This window comes from Anolis sagrei, chromosome 4 (genome assembly GCF_037176765.1).
Source record: "Anolis sagrei isolate rAnoSag1 chromosome 4, rAnoSag1.mat, whole genome shotgun sequence".
Taxonomy (NCBI): domain Eukaryota; kingdom Metazoa; phylum Chordata; class Lepidosauria; order Squamata; family Dactyloidae; genus Anolis; species Anolis sagrei.
In genome coordinates this window covers 235,845,091-235,866,337 of record NC_090024.1, presented here as the reverse complement: position 1 = coordinate 235,866,337, position 21,247 = coordinate 235,845,091, and the positions used below count along the sequence as shown (strand labels likewise).

The 21,247-nt window shown below is 41.8% G+C and overlaps 1 protein-coding gene across 1 annotated transcript in view; it reads left to right on the top strand.

Annotated features, from left to right (window-relative positions):
* CHRNA4 (cholinergic receptor nicotinic alpha 4 subunit) overlaps positions 1-21,247 on the top strand; it is a 127,923-nt gene that overhangs the window by 36,026 nt on the left and 70,650 nt on the right. Inside the window, exons 3-4 of the mRNA XM_060771945.2 lie at positions 9,541-9,585; positions 14,377-14,486. Coding sequence (XP_060627928.2) covers positions 9,541-9,585; positions 14,377-14,486 — 155 coding nt within the window. The remainder of the gene's footprint in view (positions 1-9,540; positions 9,586-14,376; positions 14,487-21,247) is intronic.

The window sequence follows — 21,247 nt, the reverse complement described above, 5'->3', positions numbered from 1 at the left end:
CCAGCTCCTTAAGCCACTCCTCATAGGGCTTGTTCTCCAGGTAAAGGTTTTTTATTGACATTAAGTCCAGTCGTGTCTGCTCATCTCCATTTCTAAGCCAAAGAGCCAGCATTATCCGTAGACAACTCCAAGGTGATGTGGCCACATGACTGTATGAAGTGCTGCTGCCTTCCTGCCGGAACGGTACCTATTGATCTACTCATATCTGCATGTATTTGAACTGCTAGGTTGGCAGAAGCTGGGGCTGACAGCAAGAGCTCATGCTGCTCCCTGGATTTGAACCTGCAGCCTTTTGGTTAGCAAGTTCAGAAGCTCATCGGTTTGACCCACTATGCCCCCAGGAGCCCCAATAACAGACCATATCAATCCAATCACAAATAATCAGATCTGCAAAAGTTAAAACTGTCAATGTGGAGAGTTGACTGTGGTGCTATTTTACTTTGCTTTGGATATTTTTAAAATGAAAAGTGCTAGAAAGTGTTCATGAATAAAATGAATAAAATTGCCTTGATGCATTTCCACTGATGGGAGGCAGTCTGTTGTACGACAGAGGAATGCTGCATAGAGCAGATGGAGGAGACCCATCAGTGACAGGTATCAGCGGGGGGAGAAATGTTTGCAAAGTGATCTTCAGTGTCAAAATAGTTGTCTCTGTCTTCATCTGTGAAAGGTGGAAGGGTATGCCTCAGTTATCACAGTGGAGGCAAAGTTGCTTAGACTGAGCTCAGCAAATTCGGGAGATTATATGACAAGGTGTTGCATCCCCAACAAAATGCTGTATCAGCCTAGACAAGCCAGATAGAAAGGCTGTATTGGTTGTTTGTTTTTTCTGGAAATGATGGCCAATTAGACAATTGCCCCCAAAAGAAAAATATAGTGTGAAAAAGAGGACACAGATATGTGTTAAGTGTACATATGCTGATTTTATATGCAAAGTTGCATACTTTGAAATAATGGCAACGGTAGGTATCCTGCTAGTGTTTTCAGTGTGTGTGTGTGTGTGTTGGGGGGGGGGGGGTCTCTTACGCATGCTCTGTATTTTGTTTTGTGTTTTACATGTGTGTCACACCCAGATTCAATTGTTGGACATTGCACATGGTGAAATTTGGTTGTGTGACAGCAATTATTTAAACAGAGGCAGGATGGCCATCTGTTGGGAGTGCTTTAATTGTATGTTCCTCCGTGGCAAAGTGGGGTTGGACTGGATGATCCTTGGGGTCTCGTTCAACTTTATGGTTCTATGTGGTGAGGTGAAGAAGTGCAATTTAATGTTTGTAGTTATGTATAAGTCTAGAATTTTAGTTAAAAAATCAATGAAATACCTGGCTCTCCCTTCCACATCAGTGGGGGTACTCTGCCTGAACTCTTCTTAAAAAGGGATCCATTCCCTTCCCTGAGCAGAGTTGCAAAAAGCCTCTTTGAATATCTGAGTGTAAAAATGGCAGCAGGGAAATCCAAGACAACTGGCCCCTTGAAGTGGCATTGTTTTTTCCCCTTTCCATGGAATGACCTTGACTTATCCATGGGTCGTGTCAAAATCCATAATTTTGGCCCCAACACCTGCCCTTGACTTATACGTGAGATCTATATATACATAGAAATATAGCACAGCTTATCCTAATGTGGAAGTTGGTGACCAGATGAGTCACGTTCATGCTTAATGCAATCTCCAGCCACTAAGGGTTAGTAGGGTATTTGGAAGCTTGTATTTGTATTTCGTTATTTACTTTTTATCCTGCCTTTCACCCATGACAGGTCCCAACTCTTCTGAAGGGTTAGAGAGAGTTGTTTAGGGGGCTGTTTTCTCTATAGTAGGACATATGGCCATCCAACTTTCTAAATGAAGCCAAGGGCTTCAGGTTTGACAAACAACCGTGGCTGTTTAGGCAATGGAGTACCATTGTGCTCCCTGAAGCACCTTCAGGATAATCCAAGAAAAAGAAGCTTGTAGCAGCCACAACGAAGCAGCGCAAGTACTAACTCTTGACCTCTGCAATGCACTTCCTTGGACCTGTCATTCCAATTTTCTATCTTATTAATTCTGGATTAAACTGAGAGATAATAGTGATGCTTGCCAGTGAGTTGCACCTTGAGGGATATCATCTGACATGCTTTGGACACATTTCTGACTTGAGTTCTAACTGCAGATGAAGTGTATTGCCTCCCATCTTCTCTTTTTTGGATGGGCTGAACATTTGGCAGATGTTTCTTTGATAAGCAGATATCTTAAGAAAAACATTTTTATGTGTCAACTTAGGGGTATTTCGTTTCGCTCTTTGATATCCAGTAGTTGAATCTTGGATGGATTGGAAAGCTATCAAATAATGATGTTCAGTACTGGATAATCCTGAAAACGTTGTGTTAAAACAATGTGGGTTTTTGGACTTCTGACTTTCCACAGTGTCTGCCAAGGTTCCTCTGTGTGTGCCAAGTAAATCCTCCATTGCAGAGAATTATTCTGGAATATCCCCCAAATTCCTTCATAATGCCTCAGAGCAGAGGAAGATCAGTTGTAATGAGGAAGACATTATTTCAGTAATTCTTTTCATAATTGAGGAACTTTTAGTAAGCTTTGAAAACCCAAGGGAAACCCAGAAAATGGTTTTAGAAAACCTTAGGCACATCTGCCAGTATTTGTGAATGACGTGCTATTCTGTTTAATGTTAGGTTAGAATATCACATCATGTTGTTTTATTGTCTGACAGCATTTGGTAATTATCAGAGCTTTTCTTCTGTAGTATAGCAGAGAGGTCAGACAGGGCTCATGCTCCAGATGTTTTTCGTTAGGAGGGATGATATCTCAGGACTTCATTCTAAATCTCAGGGAATGCCCCCTTTACTTCTCAGTGGAAGGAAGAGGAATCTCAGAGCAAGAGCACTGTCTTGAAATATGCATGTATATCAGACAGGGGCAAACTTTGGCCTTTCAGGTGTTTTGAACTTCAACTCCCTCAATTCCTATTGTGATTTCTGGGAGTTGCAGTCCAAAACATGTGGAGGGCCAGAGTTTTCTCATGCCTGATGTATATGAATCCTTCACTCTGTGCAGCTGTGGTTGATGCTTAATGTATCAAGAGTAATGTCAACAGGACAGATTGCTTTTTGTAACAGTATCCTTGTAATATCTTCAGGGACTTACCTTTGTGACATCACAAGGGATCATCCTGAGGTCTCAAGTTTTGGTTCTGAAATCTCACAACCTGGGATAATCTTCACCTAGCACCACTAATCTGTTATTTATTTCATGACTAGCTTGGGTACCTGACAGTGCCTGGGTTATTTGAAAAAGGCATAGTTTGTTTTGGGGTGTTAGGTATCCTCCTGGGTCGTCTCTCTGGGATGGGCCTTGGGGGCACGGTTCTGTCGTGGCTCCGGTCCTTCCTGGAGGGACGTACCCAGTTGGTGAAGCTGGGAGACGCCTGCTCGGACCCCTGGCCTTTGACCTGTGGGGTCCCGCAAGGATCTATCTTGTCACCCATGCTCTTCAACATCTACATGAAACCGCTGGGAGAGGTCATCCGGAGTTTTGGAGTTGGGTGCCATCTCTATGCGGATGACACACAACTCTACTACTCCTTTCCACCTAATTCCAAGGAGGCTTCTCGGGTGCTGGACGAGTGCCTGGCCGCTGTGTCGATCTGGATGAGGAAGAACAAGCTGAAGATCAATCCCGACAAGACAGAGGTCCTCCTGGTCGATCGTAAACCGGATCGGGGTATAGGGTGGCAACCTGTGTTGGACGGGGTTACACTCCCCCTGAAGCCACAGGTCCGCAGTTTGGGAGTCCTCTTGGATTCTTCGCTTACACTTGAGGCTCAGGTGTCGGCGGTATCCGGGAGGGCCTTTTCACAACTGAGACTTGTGCGCCAGCTGCGACCGTACCTCGTGAAGGCGGATCTGGCCGGGGTGGTCCACGCCTTGGTCACCTCTAGAATGGATTACTGCAATGCGCTCTACGTGGGGCTGCCCTTGAAGACGGCTCGGAAACTACAATTGGTCCAGCGGGCAGCAGCCAGGATGCTAACTGGAGCTCATTATCAAGAGAGGTCAACCCTCTTGTTCAAGGAGCTCCACTGGCTGCCATTTATTTTCCGAGCCCAATTCAAGGTGCAGGTGCTCACCTACAAAGCCCTGAACGGTTTGGGACCACCCTACCTGCGTGACCGCATTTCCATCTACGAACCCACACGCTCGCTCCGGTCATCTGGGGAGGCCCTGCTCGTTATCCCACCTACGTCGCAAGCGCGCTTGGTGGGGACGCGGGACAGGGCCTTCTCTGTGGCGGCCCCCCGACTTTGGAATGCCCTTCCAAAAGAGCTTCGTCAGGCCCCTACTCTGGCAGTTTTCAGAAGGAACCTAAAAACTTGGCTGTTCCGATGTGCCTTCGCAGATTAGGAACCCCCATCCCAAGTCCTAGATGCACTTTAGCACAACTAATGCTGCTGCACACCGCACTTTTAATCCTACGTTCCTCCTGCCATCTCAGCACTTTTAACCCTGTACCCCATTGCGCCGGCCGAACCAGTTTTAATAGTGTCTTGATGTATTGTCATTGTGGTTATTTTGCTTAATTGTTTGATTTGCTTTGTTTATTGCTGTGTTATGTTTTCTATTGTATTGTGTTTTGTGGCTTCGGCCCGTGTAAGCCGCATCGAGTCCTTCGGGAGATGCTAGCGGGGTACAAATAAAGTTAATAATAATAATAATAATAATAATAATATAATTTAGTTAATTAGTAACACTTTTTATTAGGAAAAAAGCCATATTTGATTTCACTTTTTATGAATGCTCCCATTAGAAAATACATAACGATGTGGGTGAACTACAATTTCCACAATAATGGGTGAATCCATCCCAAACCAGGCCTGTATGCATAGTTGGCCATGTTGGGTCTGTGTGCCAAGTTTGGTCCAAATCTTTCATTGACTGGGTTCAGTGCTCTCTGGATAAGTATGAACTACAACTCCCATATGCCAAGGCCAGTCACCCTCAAATCCTGCCTGTATTTACAGTTGGTCATGTTGGGTCTGTGTACCAAGTGTGGTCCAGATCCCTTGTCAGTTGGATTGAGTGCTCTCGGGATGCAGGTCATTAGAAGTGAGTGAAGGTACTCCAAGTCCCATCATATGTGGCAAGTTTGGTCCAGATCCATTGTTGGTTGGCTTCACAGTGCTCTCTGGATGTAGGTGAATTACAACTCCTCTAAATCAAGGTCATTTTCCCCAAACTTGGTCATGGGGGTTCTGCGTACCAAATATGTTTCAGGTCCATTATCGAAGAGGGTCACAGTGCTCTGCCTTGATGCAGGGTGAACTATAAATTCCATCCTATTGAGTCAGTCCACCAAACCCCTCCAGTCTGTTCAGTTGATGATCAATTCTTCAGTGTTTGTTCTGTGCAATAGGAAAGGGTAGAAAAGTGTTAAGGGACAGGCCGTAGGCGGGGTCATGCAAATTTCACACAAGAGACCCTGGGATGCCTGCCTGTGGTGGAAAAAACATGTTAAATCTAGGATAAAATTCTCCCCGAATAAAAGCAGTCTTTGAGTGGTGGGCCATAGTGTTTGGGGAGGACGTGGGCTGCATGTTCATGGCGTCCACTCTAACCTGCAATGTCGGTTGGAGGAGTGCCTTTGGAGACTTCTCAGCACTTCGAACTATGGCCTGTTTATGGAGGTGAGAGCCTGTCTGTGTAAACTGACACCTCTGCCACATACACATTTTTCATTTTATTATGTGTATAGATTTTCTGTTTCCTCGGAGCCTAGTTGCAATCCTAACAGCAGGAGGGTGATAGGATAGAGTTTCCAACCAACAACCTACTGTGGTGAGGTGCCACTCTTGCAAAGAATAATATTTTGGAATGGTTTGATCTTGAATAAACAATTAAGAGCTATTAGCTTAACAAAAAGCTTTCCAAAACAGAATGCCTAATCTTTGTAACAGTAACCTCCAAGATACATGAATGGAAAACAAGGAAGTTTGGAAAAGTTTTGTTGTGGGCAGGGATAAATTTTTGAAGATGACTGTGCATTCCAGGGGAGGGAGAGCAGTTGCTCCAGAAGGAATTTTCCAAGCTTTGGAGAGTTTTACATGAATGCAATATGCATGTAGGAACAAGTGAAGAAATTAATTCATTTCAATTACAAATGAAACAAAGCTTGAGTGGGATCTCGGGATGATTTGCTGTAGATCATCAAAGCCTTCTGACTCTCAATTATTTAAGAACATCAGTAGCTAGAAGAAGGTGCCCTTTCCCCCTTTCTATGTTATATCACATACAAAGTTTTTCCCCATTCCACCACACGATTTGGGAGTGGTTAGTATTAGAAGGACCAAGAGTGAAATTTTGAGTAACTGCCCTGTAAGCTCTGACCTGGAGCAGAGAAAAATTGCCTTACCTCACCGCAAGCTCAAAGCAATGTCGGGCCTTTGATGAACAACCATGAAGTAATAAGACCAGACACAAAAAATGGATGACCTAAGGAAAAGCAAGATGAATGGAGAAGCAAGTAAGTGGTCATCGGTCAGTCCAGAAGTCATTCAACAAGTTTTCCAGATCAACAAAGCTGACAAGTGCAACAGAACTGAAGGTGACAGCCAGTCCAAGGTCAGGGAACTATAAACATTGATGGTTACTGTTGCTGATTCTGGAGTTTTTCAGGAGAGTCATTTCCCCTTTTTTCTTGCAAACAGTGCAGTAAAATGTGGGCTGGACAATGCTATAGTTAGGCAGATTTGAAATTAGTTAACCTATCAGGTTCAGAACATATTTACCAATGGCTCTTTCTCATCCTGGAAAGAAGTGCCACAAGGTTATATCTTGTGCCCAGTACTAGACAACATCTTTAGCAATGACTTGGATGAAGGTATAAATGTAATGCTTATCAAATGTGTAGATACAGATTTGTCTAATTGTCTAGAAACCATGAACTCTAATCTGTTAAGGTCATTTTGGATGTGGATCTTGTTCTCTTGGGTTATTAACTACCCCTCCTAATTTGGCCTCACCTACAAATTTGATCCAAAGTCTGGAAACCATGAACTCCAAATAGAATGACAAGGAACTGGAGGAGAGAAAGTTAAGAAGTAACATGTTATCCACATTTAAACATTTGAAAGGAAGTCCTATTGAAGACCAAGCCAAATCAGGCTAGGACATGAAGCAATGGATTCATATTATAGAAAAAGAGATTCCACCTAAACACTGGGAAGATCTTCCTGATGGTATGAACTGTTAGACCAGCATTTCTCAACCTTGGGGTCAGGACCCCTGGGTGGGTTGCCAGGGGGTAACAGAGGGGTCACCAAAGACATCAGAAAACACAGTATTTTCTGTTGGTCATGGGGGTTCTATGTGAGAAATGTTGCCCAATTCTATCGTTGGTGGGGTTCAGAATGCTCTTTGGTTGTAGGTGAACTAAAAATTCCAGCAACTAGGTCCATTTTGTCAGTGTCTATTTTTTCCCAAACTCCACCAGTATTCACATTTGGGCGTATTGAGTATTTGTGCCAAGTTTGGTCCAGATCCATCATTGTTTGTGTTCCCAGTGCTCTCTGAATGTCGGTGAAATACAATTCCATCATTGGTGGAGTTCAGAATGCTCTTTGATTGTAGGCTGACTAAAAATCCCAGCAACTACAATTCCCAAATGACAAAGTCAATCCCCCAACCCCACCAGTATTCAGATTTGGGTGTATTGGGTATTTGTGCCAAATTTGGTTCAGTGAATGAAAATTCATCCTGCATATCAGATATTTACATTACAATTTGTAACACTAGTGAAAATGATTGTGTATTTATTTACTTCATTTATATACCACTTTTCTCAGCTTTCAGGTGACTCAAAGCGGTTAACAACAGCAAAATTCAATGCAAAAACATCACAAAACGAATATGGGACAGTTAAAAACAGTAGCATCATCAACGATTAAACATCAATGTAACAATCATTAGCGTCTCATCAGTAAAATCAGAATCCAATCTCATTCATCATCCATTATTCCGTATTCCTATATTCAATTACACTGCTTAATCGAATGCTTGTTCGAACAGCCAGGTTTTCACCTTCCTCCGAAATGCTAACAGGGAGGGGGCCGATCTGATATCTGTAGGAAGGGCATTCCACAGCCGAGGGGCCACCACTGAGAAGGCCCTGTCTCTCGTCCCCGCCAGGCATGCCTGTGATGCAGGCGGGACTGAGAGCAGGGCCTGCCCAGATGATCTTAATGTCCTAGTTGGTTCACAGTTATGTTGCTACTTCATAGGCAGCAATATATCTCTCAGAGATTTTGCTTTATATAGGCCATGGCCAGGGAAATTATTGGGAAATTACAGTTATGAAGTAGCAACAAAAATAATTTTAAGGTTGGGGGTCACCACAACATGGCAAACTGTATTAAGGGGTCATAGCAATAGGAAGGTTGAGAAACATTGTGTTAGACAGTGGAAGAGGCTGCTTCAAATTGTGGTGGAATCTCTGGAGAGTCTGAGACTGAGGCTGGATGGCCATATATTGGAAGTGCTTTGATTGCATATTTCTGCATGGCCAGTGGTTGGACTGAATAGCTCTTGTGGTCTTGTCCAGTGTTATGATTCTACAATGATGACATATTGCCCTCCATGTCCTTACATTAATTCCAGCTCAGGATAGTTGGAAGTTGTTCATTGTTCCTTCTCATAGGCAGCAATATATCTCTGAGAGATTTTCAATGCTTTATGTAGGCCATGGCCAGGGAAATTATTGGGAAAACAAATATTATTGGACTGGAATTGCCATCGCTTCTGCCCAGCAGGGTCTGTGGTCATATATAATTGGAAATGTAAATCTTAAAGGTTACAGACCCCGTGGCTTTGAATTAGAAAAATGACTGAAGTGAGTCACAGATGTGATGGAGTGATGGCTTATCAACCAAAGCTTTTCTCCCTGTCTGATTGATCCAGCAGTGACAGTTGCTCATTTAGCCCTCCCCAAGCTAGCATGTTCCAGATACATCACACTACATCTCCCATCTTCCTTGTCTCTGTCTAGTGTGACTATTGACTGAACCACTGGAGGTGAAAGGTTATTTAAATCCTTTCAGTATGTCTGGAGGATGTTCAATTTTGTCAAATGTGTGTGTGTGCACACATGTATGTGTGCGCTTATCTGCTAGCAGAACATTCATGGGATATGAATGGTGATGTAGCTTGCTATAAATGATGAGTGTTGTAGACACATCTGGAGGGCACCAAGTTGGGAGAGAGTGGGATACAGGATTGTTAGCTTCAGTGCAACAATGCGTTAAAATCAAACAGGACTGATGATGTTGACTGTTGAGAAGCAGATGTATTACGTTTCATGCTAAGCTTCTATATCATCTGCTTTCTTTAGCTGATGCATAACTATATTTATTGCAGAGATTATGGGTGATTTGCAAAAAGAAAAAGGGTGGCGGAAGCGTAAGCTTCTATTTCTAGAGCATCTGGGGACAACTGACATTTTATTATAATTTAGTTTCTTCTTTTCTTCTCTCTTCTTTTGTTTTTTTCTCTCTCTAGGATGAAAAGAACCAAATGATGACCACGAATGTGTGGGTGAAACAAGTGAGTCAACCTCAGTTCCTTCCCTTGTATTTATTTCCCACATCTTTCTACTATTAAACTAGCCAATCAACCAAGGCATGGATTCTCTTTCCTCTATCAAGCAGGCAGATATTCTGTTTTTCTGTTTTATACTCATCTAAGCACAGAGAGACACATCTATCTGTCTGTCTGTCTGTCTGTCTATCTATCTCTATCTATCTATCTATCTATCTATCTATCTCTATCTCTATCTCTATCTCAGATCTTCACATCCACTGGGTTTAGGGGCATAGGGTCCTCACAAAAGTTATATCTCGCATGGATTACTGCAATGCATTCTGTGTGGGGCTACCAATGAAGATGGTTTGGAAGCTGCAATTCGTGCAAAGATCTGCAGCCAGACCACTGACTGGGGTGGATTGTAGGGAACATACTAACCCCCTTCTAAAGCAGCTTCATTGGTTGCTGGTCTGCTTCCGGGCCCAATTCAAAGTGAAGGTTATTATCTACAAAGTCCTATATGGTTTGGGTCCTACCTCTTTGCACGACTACATCTCTCCCTATGAACTTGTGCGGGCTTTAAGATCAGCTGGGGAGGCCCTTCTCATGGTCCCACCCCCATCACAAGCACCATTGGTGGGAACGAGGGAGAGGGCCTTTTCCGTAGTTGTTCCCTGGCTCTAGTACACCCACCACAGAGAGATTAGACAAGCTCCTACAATATTGATTTTCAGGAAAGAGCTGAAAACATGGCTATGGAAACAGGCCTTTGATAATGGCTAAATGCCTGCCATCAGAGGATGAAGGATATACATGGGAATTTTTAATGGGATCTACTAGGACAGTGGTTGGGATGTTTTAATGGTGGCACTGCATAAGTATTATGCACTTTATTTTACTTATGGATGAGGTCTCTTGTGTTACATTATCATGTTGCTTAATCTTTCGTGTTTTTTGTGTTTTATTGCTCATTATTTGTTTTTTTATTTCTTATATTTCTATTATTATGTATTTTGCTAGTTTTATATTGTTGTGAGCCCCTCCAAGTTCCCCCGGGGAAAGGGGGTGGGATACAAATTAAGTTTATTACTATTTATCATTATTATAAAAGAAACGGTATGCCCAGTGGCGCAATGGGTTAAACCAGGGGTCCTCAAACTAAGGCCCGGGGGCTGGATACAGCCCTCCAAGGTCATTTACCCGGTCCTTGCTCAGGGTCAACCTAAGTCTGAAACTACTTGAAAGCACACAACAACAACAACAACAACAATCCTATCTCATCAGCCAAAAGCAGGCCCACACTTTCCATTGAAATGCTAATAAGCTTATATTTATTAAAATTGTTCTTTATTTTAATTATTGATTGTTTTAAAGTGTTTTTTGTGCTACAAATAAGATATGTACAGTGTGCATAGGAATTCATTCATGTTTGTTTTTTTCAAATTATAATCTGGCCCTTCAACAGTTTGAGGGACTGTGATCTGGCCCTCTGTTTAAAACGTTTAAGGACCTCTGGGTAAACCCTTGTGCCGGCAGGTCTGGTTAATTGACAGGTTGGCTGTTCAAATCTGGAGAGCAGGGTAAGCTCCCATCTATCGAGCTCTAGCTTGTGGTAGAGGCTCCTTCTTTGGAAGCTTTTAAACAGAGGCTGGATGGCCATCTGTCAGGGGTCCTTTGAATACAATATTCCTGCTTCTTGGCAGGGGGTTGGACTGGATGGCCCATGAGGTCTCTTCCAACTCTATGATTCTATGATGTGAGAGAAGCCTTCCACAGGATGGTAAAACATCAATCATCTGGGTGTTCCCTGGCTAACGTCGTTTCAGACAGCCAATTCTCTCACAGCAGAATTGACTTGCAATTTATCAAGTCACTTCTGACACACACACACACACAAAACTATAAAAGTGAAAATATGCAAATAAAACCCCATGTTTTAACTGTATAAAACATTTATTTAGCAGTCTCTAGGTTTTCCACTGCATCTCTATAGTCAATGTCCACAACAGTGAAACCCATAAATGCAGAGGGCACACTCTATTCATTTGTTCCTATGGGGAAAAATGTATTTCAAAGAAAAAAAGAGACCAACATATATCGTTCTTTATCTGTCCTCCACAAAGAAAATAGTCATTTAGCAAAGACATCTGATGTGAAAGTCCCTGAATTAAGGCTTCTCGTTTGCAAGTAGCTCTATAGGTTTGCCAGTCTCTCCATTTGACCTTGTAAGACAGAAATCGCAATATCTAAAATTCTTACTAGATGACTTGATGACACTTAGGAGGAAATCAAACATTTGAATTCAAGCAAAGGGAATGAGTCTGTAACAGTTCAGCAAATGGTAGATTTCCTTTGCCAAAACAGACAATGAAAATTCAATCTTTTTCCTCTTCACCTGCTTCCCATACCTATACACCTTAGTCTTGGACTACTGCATGTTTCTAAGAAGGGAAGGAAGGGGATTCATCTCTGGAGAAGACAAAACTAACTCTAATAAGAGGGAGCAAGAAAACTTCCTGTTTGCTTGAAATCTAATAGAGCTCGTAAAATGGACTTGCAGCAAAGGTTGCTTGTTTTACGTGCCTCCCTGACCCGCAAGGGGAGACCTTGGAAGGAACATGCTACAGATAATGAGGAAAGGGAAACAAAAACAGTAGAAACTAAGACCTTATTAGAATCTGTGCAGATTCAAAGTCTGCAATCATTGGAGATGCCTTACTAACCCTCCCCAAGTCCCAATCTGCCCTGTATACATATACAAATTTGCCAAGCGTGCAATAGTTATAGCAAAGTCTCTCCCCTCTTTTCTGTTCTCTACTTCCATTTGCCACTGATTTTCAGTGTAAGAAAAACAGGTTAATAATGGGTCCCAACCCACTTACATGCCCCCTGTTGGCTCTCCCATAATCTCTAATGACCTGGATGTACTATCCGGAACATTAGCTACTCCAGCTATATAAAAAGTTCATTCACACTTCCACATATACCTATGGAAGAAAATCATATAACATGAAAATAGACAGGTTATTTACACAAAGGAGAGTTGGGGGCTTGGTGAAAGGAAAGCAATTATTTTGCTTGGGCCCTATTTAGAGTGTATCATTGTCCTTGATGGCTCAGTGGGTTAAACCTCTGTGCCGACAGGTCGCAGGTTCGAATCCGGGGAGAGGCGGATGAGCTCCCTCTATCAACTCCAGCTTCTCATGTGGGGACATGAGAGAAGCCTCTCACACAGATGATAAAAACATCAAAATCATCTGGTCGTCCCCTGGGCAATGTCTCTCACACCAGAAGCGACTTGCAGTTTCTCAAGTTGCTCCTGACAAGACAAAAAAAATTGCCCTTGATCAGATGTGGGAATTGTGAGGCATGCAGACTACATTTTTTGACCTCCCCACAAGCTTCCAACACACCAAACATCAGCTAATTTACCCCACGGCTCTTCCCATAATCTAAATTAACTCCCTAAACCATTTATAAAAACTGGGTCATTAATTTATTTATTTTAATTTGTTTGTTTAACAGTCTGCCTCCCTCGCTAGTGAACTTTGTTTTTTTATTGATGATCTCAAGGAGGTCTTATATCCAGTGCCTGTAGCAACCTGTTAGCTAGCTGTTAGCTGAAAAGTGACTATTGGCTGCATTCTAGTGGGTTTTATTATTGTGTCAGAAGAGAATTGAGAGTATACTGCAATTCACTTATACAGTAGTGTGAGAGAATTGATTGTCTGCAAGGACATTGTCCAGGAGATGTTCAGATGTATTACCGTCCTGTGGGAGGTTTATCTCATGTCCCTGCATGGAAAGCTGGGGCTGACAGATGAGAGCTCACCCAGTCTCGCCAATTCGAATCGCTGACCTTCATGTCTTCAGGTCAACTGGCACAAGGGTTTAACTCATTCCACCACCACAGCTCCTGGTTTCTAGTGGAGTGGTTTTACAGAACAAATAAAACCTAGAAGTTGTTTAGAGTTGGACCCCTCTTAGCCTGATCCAGCAAAAGTTGAAAAAAAATCATTTTGGGTTATTCTATGGTTGCAAATAACTTTAGTCCAAACCAGCCACAGAAGACTTGTTGTGACATGCAGGTCTGCAAATGAGAACATTATTTTGGTGAGCAGAGCATCACTTGGGATCTCTGGCCTCCAAACATTTCTTCTCTTCCCCAGCTGCTTGCCCTCCAGGCATCATATGAGGTCATGAAGCTCGCACTGCAAAGCCTATTGTAGCTGGGGGCAAGGCTAGAGGGGTTGGATACTATGGGAAAGAGAGATGATGGACAGATGAAGCAGTGGCAGCTGGTGGCTTCAGGGTTTGTGGTCAAAGAGTCCACTTTTAGTTTTGCCTGAACATCCAAGGAGCTCTCCAGGGTGCTGTACCTTCTCCCTCCAAATAGATCTAGCACTTAGAATAGCTCCTTTAGGCCCCTTCTACATGCCATATAAAATCCAGATTATCTGCTTTGAACTGGTTTATATGGAAGTGTAGACTCATATAATCCAGTTCAAAGCAGATAATCTGGATTGGGTTATATGGTAGTGTAGAAGGACCCTTAGTGTTCAGATAACAAACTGGAGAGGATTAACTTGCCCACAGATGTCGACTCCAACAGCAACCACTGGCAGAGAGAGATGCCCTAAACGAAAGCATCAGAAATGAGCTATAGTTGCAGGTGTTTCTATGCTTCTTGTAGCAAATTGCTAAATGTAAATCCATTTCCTACAGATTAAATTGTTCCACTTCTTCGTCCTGTTATCTGTGTCGGATTTTTAATTCCTTTCCTCCTAATTTATTCCTATTTATTTTTTGCAGGAGTGGCATGACTATAAACTACGCTGGGATCCTGAGGAATATGAAAACGTTACATCAATACGGATTCCCTCTGAGCTCATTTGGAGGCCAGACATTGTTCTTTACAACAAGTAAGATGGCATTTTGTGCATATGTTTGCCTCAAGTTTTCAAAGGGCTGGACATGTTGTGATTAAACATCTGAGAGTCATGTTGGACATTTGAGATGGATAGCTTTGTAACTGTATGAGATTTCAAAGGATTCCAACCCACTTCTTCACATGATGAAATATGGTCTTAGAAGATGAGGTCTCTTCTCATACGCCATGTACACTGTTGGAAGTAAGAGTTGAAGTCAGAGGAAAAATGGATGTGGAAAATACAGGTCAATTCCTCTCTCTCATTTCATCCCATCTACAACTATTTCTCTCTGTCTGGATCCATATCGGAACTTTCTGTGGATCGATATATGAACTTCTAAAATCATTCATGATGATGGATTAGATTATAATCCACAAAATCTCATGATATAATAAACCTATTCATCTTGAAGGTGTTACATGACTCTTTATTCTTTTGCTTTAAAAATGTTCTTGGAAACCCAAAGTGTTTGTTTTCTTTTTAAGAGTTTCTTTGGTTCTTCAGTGAGAACATCTGTAACCTCTAACAAACCTCCCTTGAAGGCAAATCATAATCTAAACTGCACTCATGTTCCCCTTCAGATACTGTCTTAGGTGTATTCTATCTGTATTTTATTAATCAATCTATCTATCTGTCTATCTGTCTACCTATTTATTTATTTAGAGCATTTATATCCCATCCTTCTCACTTCCAAAGAGGGACTCAAGATGGCTTATGACAGGCAGCCATTAGATGCCAAAAAACACAGACAACTGTAAACTGCAATTCACAGTATCTATATTACAGGAAATTTTATATTAAACATAACGTAGGAACAGTAATTAAACTAATTAGTAATTATTTATATATGAAAGGGTGCCTTTCAATATATTACAAGCACCAAGAGACTTGAGCTTCCAGGGTGACAATTTCTATATTCCAGGAGATTCTACATTAGTTCATGATGTCAGGAATAGTAACACAATTATTGTGAAATGAAAAGTTGCTTGTCGATACTTTTGGAATACAGTAAAATTTCAGCTTTCAAAATGACAGTTTTTATGTTGCAGGAGATTCTTCGTCAATACATAACAATAACACAACGCAACAAGGTCACCCAGGTTGATTCCCTTGTTTTCAAAACCATGTCAATTTGGGGACATAGTATATCTATTATCTGTATGTTGCTTTACTTCTTATTTAGTGTATTCAAGCATCATAGATAAGAATAACACCCGAAGAAGATATTACGTAACAAGGGAAACAACCTGGGAGACCATGTTGTGGGTTGTGTTATTGTTCCTGATGTTATGTATTGACGAAGAATCTCCTGCAACATAAAAATTGTCATAAAAAACTGAATTGTGCTCAGAAGCAAATAGGCAGCCAGTGGAGCTCCCATAACAGGGGTGTTGTACGCTCTCTGTACCCCACTCCGGTGAGTAGCTGAAGCTTCCAAGCACTCTTCAGAGGCAAACGTACATAGAGTGTGTTGCAGTAATCTATTTGGGATGTAACAAGAGCTTGGAGAGAGACAGGGCCTTCTCAGCGGTGGCCCCCCGGCTATGGAACGCCCTCCCTAGAGAGAGTAGATCTGCTCCCTCCCTCTTAACGTTTCGGAAGCAAGTCAAAATGTTGTTGTTTGAGCAAGCGTTCACAAACACAGAGTAACGGATATGGATAAATGACATAGGAAATTGATGATGGAAGATGGAATTGGACAATGCTTGACAATAAGGAGACGCTAATGATTTTGTTTTTATTGCTGTTGTGGTTTATGTAATTGTAATGTTTTAAATTGTTTTTGATACTATGTATACTGTTTTGTTGGAAACTGCCTTGAGTCGCCGATAGGCTGAGGAAGGCAATATACAAATACAGTAAATAAATAAATAACAATAAATTGGACCACCATGGCCAAGTCAGACCTCATTTTACACAGTAATTGTAACTCAGAGATCATGAGATCAAATAGGACTGAAGTGTTCCTCAGCTGAAGTGAGTGTGTGCTTTTACATTTCAGGATGCTCTCCAGTGGAGTGAGCAACATGATTTTGTAGAGCTGCATGAATAACCAAAAATGCTAAGAGACAAAGCAACTAAATGAGACACATCATGACTGGAAAAAAAATTGATGTTATTTGTGGGTTTGTGTTAAACAGTACAGGTAGAGGAGTGGACCTCAAACTAATTAAATGTGAATTTGCTCCTAAATGCTTCCAAGAGCAGCAATTCACTCCTTTTCCCACCAGTGACTGAAGGACTGAGGGCCACAAAAACAGTGTGGAGGAAAGCAATGCAACCCAGGCCTATATATGGCCCATCTCTGTTCCACAACATTCAGTTTCCATGAACAAATTGTCAGGAACACCTTTGTAGAAGGGCTGATGTGGAAAGCATGACTTCATGTTGAAATGGTTGGTCATCTCTTCTTTAAAAGCTTCTATTTTAATTTTCTTCAGGAGTGGTCCTAAAGTTAAGCTACGTGAGACCACTGGTGTCGCACTGGGGATTAATAGGTAGAGCTGCCAGCAACAATTTTTTCTGAGTACCTGCTTTTGAAGGACAGAGTTACTATTCATATTTCACAGCCTGGTTTGGATATTCTGCTGCCTTAAGGGGAAATAGTGGGTACTTTCCAATAAATTAGGATCCGGTTACTATTCCATTTTATGGATTATTGAGAGAAGAGAATCTTGTACTTTGTTATTTGGAAAGAAAATGACTTATGTTGCTCCCAGGGTTGCAACCTAAGTCATAAGAAGACTGAGCTCTTGTAACTATAAGCACAAACAGACTATGGGAAGCAGGATATGGTACTATAAAACTCCAAAAAACCAGACAAATGTACCTGTCACCCCTTATCTTTCAACTTTACATTGCAGCCATAGTTGTTTCCTCCCAACAACCTCTTGTCTCAACAGTTAATAGTGGGAAAAGAGAAAGGTGTTGTTAACAAGTCCAGAACCTTGTACTTCCCTGTTCTCCTGGGAACCGTAACTGTACCTACTTCCTCATTTAGTGTCTAGAGCAGTGGTTCTCAACCTGGGGTCCCCAGATGTTTTTGGCCTACAACTCCCAGAAATCCCAGCCAGTTTACCAGCTGTTAGGATTTCTCGGAGTTGAAGGCCAAAAACATCTAGGGACCCCAGGTTGAGAACCACTGGTCTAGAGATTGTTAATTAGGTCAGGTACAAATTGTGTTTGGTCTACCATCTTTGGATGGTTTGGAGAACTTTATGTATTCAAGTAGCCAACTCCATTGGCTACCAGTTCATTTCCAAGCTGATCATGGCCTACAGTGGCCTATGTCGCTTAGGTCCAGCCTCCTTGATAAACCATATCTCCCAATATAAATGTGCTTGAGTTTTCAGATCCTCAAGGAGAGTCTTTCTCTTGGTCCCACCACCATCTCAGATAGAAAGGTTTTGCAGTGGCTGCTTCATTCTTGTAGATTTCTCTTTCATGGGAGGCTAGGCAGACTCTTTCCTCGCTCTTCTTTCCTCAGCAAGCAAAGACCTTCTTGTATTGTCAAAGGCTTTCATGGCCAGAATCATTGGGTTGTTGTAGGGTTTTCCGGGCTATATGGCCATGGTCTAGAGGCATTCTCTCCTGACATTTTGCCTGCATCTATGGCAAGCATCCTCAGAGGTAGTGAGGTCTGTTGGAACTAGGAAAAAGGGTTTATATATCTGTGGAATGACCAGGGTGGAACAAAGGACTCTTGTCTGCTGGAGCTAGGTGTGAATCTTTCAACTGACCACCTTGATTAGCATATAATGGCCTTACAGCACCAGGAGCAAACTTTTGTTGAGCAGTGATTAGATGTCCTTGTTTCTTTCCTCTCTGTTGTTGTGCTGTTGTAATTTTAGAGTTTTTTTTAATACTGGTGGCCATATTTTGTTCATTTTTATGGTTTCCTCTTTTCTGTTGAAATTGTCCACATGCTTGTGGATTTCAATGGCTTCTCTGTGTAGTCTGACATGGTGGTTGTGAGAGTGGTCCAGTGGTCCAGACCTTCTTGCTTAAGCAGGCTTTGTGTGTAAAACTCTTAAGTTTTTAGCTAAATTTGTTGTAATTTTTTTTTGTAAATTATCTTGGGTTCCTCACCAGGAAAAGGGCAGCATTTTTTTTAAAATAAATGCAGTAAATAAATACATAATTAGCCAGCTTGGGGAAGAACTCATAAATCCAAATGCACATAGGCTCTGTGGACAGCTTTGGGCAAATGCCATATTTAGGAGGCAGAGCCAGGAAGACTGATCCTCCTTCTTCCATCCCTTTGTTCACCTCTTTCTAAATCATGAGAAGAAGGCTAGCATCGTATTTTGTTAATACGGACTGGCTCACTTCTCAACGTGCTCCAGTATGCCCTTTTCTTTTTGTTGGTTCTGAAGACAAGAAAAAAAATTGTCCATCCACCCAGGGAACACGTCTCTTCCAAACAACCCCTTCCCTTTTGGCACTTCCAAGTTCTCTAGCAGATGTAGTAGATCACATTTTAGAGTCCCCTAAGCCGTTTTAGGTTGCGGAATGGGTTAAAAAGAAGACATTGCTTCTGGATTTGAAACATTTTCATCACTGAGCCTGTTCCAAGTTGGGACTGGGATATTGGGAAATTGTCTTCATGGCCACTAAATTTGTGAGGGGTCTTTTCTAATTAAAAACTTGGAGGTTGTGAGGTGAAGTGTGTAGAATGCAACCCTTTCCTTTCTACTTTTCTTGTTTTTAAAGAACTTGCTCCTTTGTCTGTCCTTCCTTCCTTCCCTTCTTTTCACCCCAGTAAAGCCATTTGTCCTGGGCAGAATTATTTTCAGAGCCACAAGAAAAGAGAGAGACTAAGGAAACGCAGCACTCCTTTAAATGGCAGTGCACTCTCCAAACTTTTAAGTTGTTAGAGTTGCCTGCTGATAGTGTACTTGCCACATTTTCACCTCAGAAAGAAAGCCGCTCTTGGAATATCAAATGCTCTGTTTTTCAAAAACAGAGAAACCACAATTTGAAAGAAAGCATCTTGCCATTCTGATAGGTTGATTCCTTTGTTTTTCAGTATTTATACTCTGCTTGTTACCAAACTAATGTTCCCATGGAGATCAGCAGCTCCGGTTTGGTTGCATAGGCTTGCAAATGAGAACAAAAATCACTTGCTTGCCAACAGAGATCAAAGTGGAACACAAATGGATCTTCCTCAAGAGAACGCATTCTGTGCTTTCAGAGCCACAAGTGCAAAGATTTCTTCTATGTAGTGCCTTAAATGGACAAGGAGCTCTGCAGAATACTGTAAGAAGGGAAAAGCTGCTTGGAGAAGCTTCCAGTATAGATTTAAACAGCAGGGGAGAATAGCCTGGGAGGATGAAGTACAACATCCATTAGGAGCATGTGCAGTTTAAGATGTCTCTTCTAAATCTTCACAGATAAATATTTTCAGCATGACGATGTGAATTTTGATATCTCTTCAAATATACTAGCAAACTTCCTATCAGCCTTTCCTTTTATGCACCATCTGGTACATACTTTGGTGGTGTTGTCACCATGGAGGGTCTATCCACACTGTGTAATCATAGCAGTTTGATATCATTTTAATGCAATGATTTCATCTTATGGGATTCTGGGATTTGTTGTTTCATGAGATTATTATGCTTCTGAAGTAAATGCCCTTGAACTTCAATACCAGAACTCTCTAGTTGAGCATTTCATGAAAATCCAAACAGCAGATTAGGATGGACCTATGACAGTTTATGTAGTATTGAAGTGCTATAACAATGTGGTGTGGCTCAGTGTGATTGATGTCACAGCATTTGGATGTCAATCTGATTTGACCATGTGATGTCACAAAACAACATCAAATAGAGCTGTTCAGCAGTGGAACTCTCTGCTCTGCACTATGGTGGAGACTCCTTCTTTGGAGACTTAAAAACAGAGGCTGGGTGGCCAGATTGTTACGGGTGCTTTGAATGCTTCTTGCCAGAGCGTTGGACTGGATGGCCCATGAGGTCTCTTCCAACTCTCAGATTCTGTGTATTGTTGAAGGCTTTCATGGCCGGAATCACTGGGTTGTTGTAGGTTTTTTCAGACTATATGGCCATGGTCTAGAGGCATTCTCTCCTTACATTTCGCCTGCATCTATGGCAAGCATCCTCAGAGGTAGTGAGGTCTGTTGGAACTAGGAAAAAGGGTTTATATATCTGTGGAATCACCAGGGTGAGACAAAGGACTCTTGTCTGCTGGAGCTAGGTGTGAATGTTTCAACTGTCCACCTTGATTAGCATATAATGGCCTGACAGTGCCTGGAGTGTCTCTCAACTTTTGTTGAGAGGTGATTAAATGTCCTTGTTTGTTTTCTCTCTGTTGTTGTGCTGTTGTAATTTTAGAGTTTTTTTTAATACTGGTAGCCATACTTTGTTCATTATGTTTTCCACTCCTGACTCAGAATGACCAGAGCAATGTTTTCTCATATTATACAAAAATCATTTTCATACTGAGAAGTTTGATTTTTGTAGATGCAAAACTTCCTACCATTTAAAACACCCATCGTCCTATTTTAGGTCACTCTGGGTACAACTGCACTGCAGAATGAATGCAGTTTGCTTGATTGTCTTGGCTCAATATTATAGAAACATGGAAGCTGTAGTTTTACAAGATCTATGCCAAAGAGTGCTGGTGCCCTAGCAAACTACAACTCCCAGGATCTCATAGCATTGAGCCATGGGTGTCAAAGTGACATCAAACTGCATTAAATCTTTAGTGTAGGTGCACTCTCAATCCTAATGTTG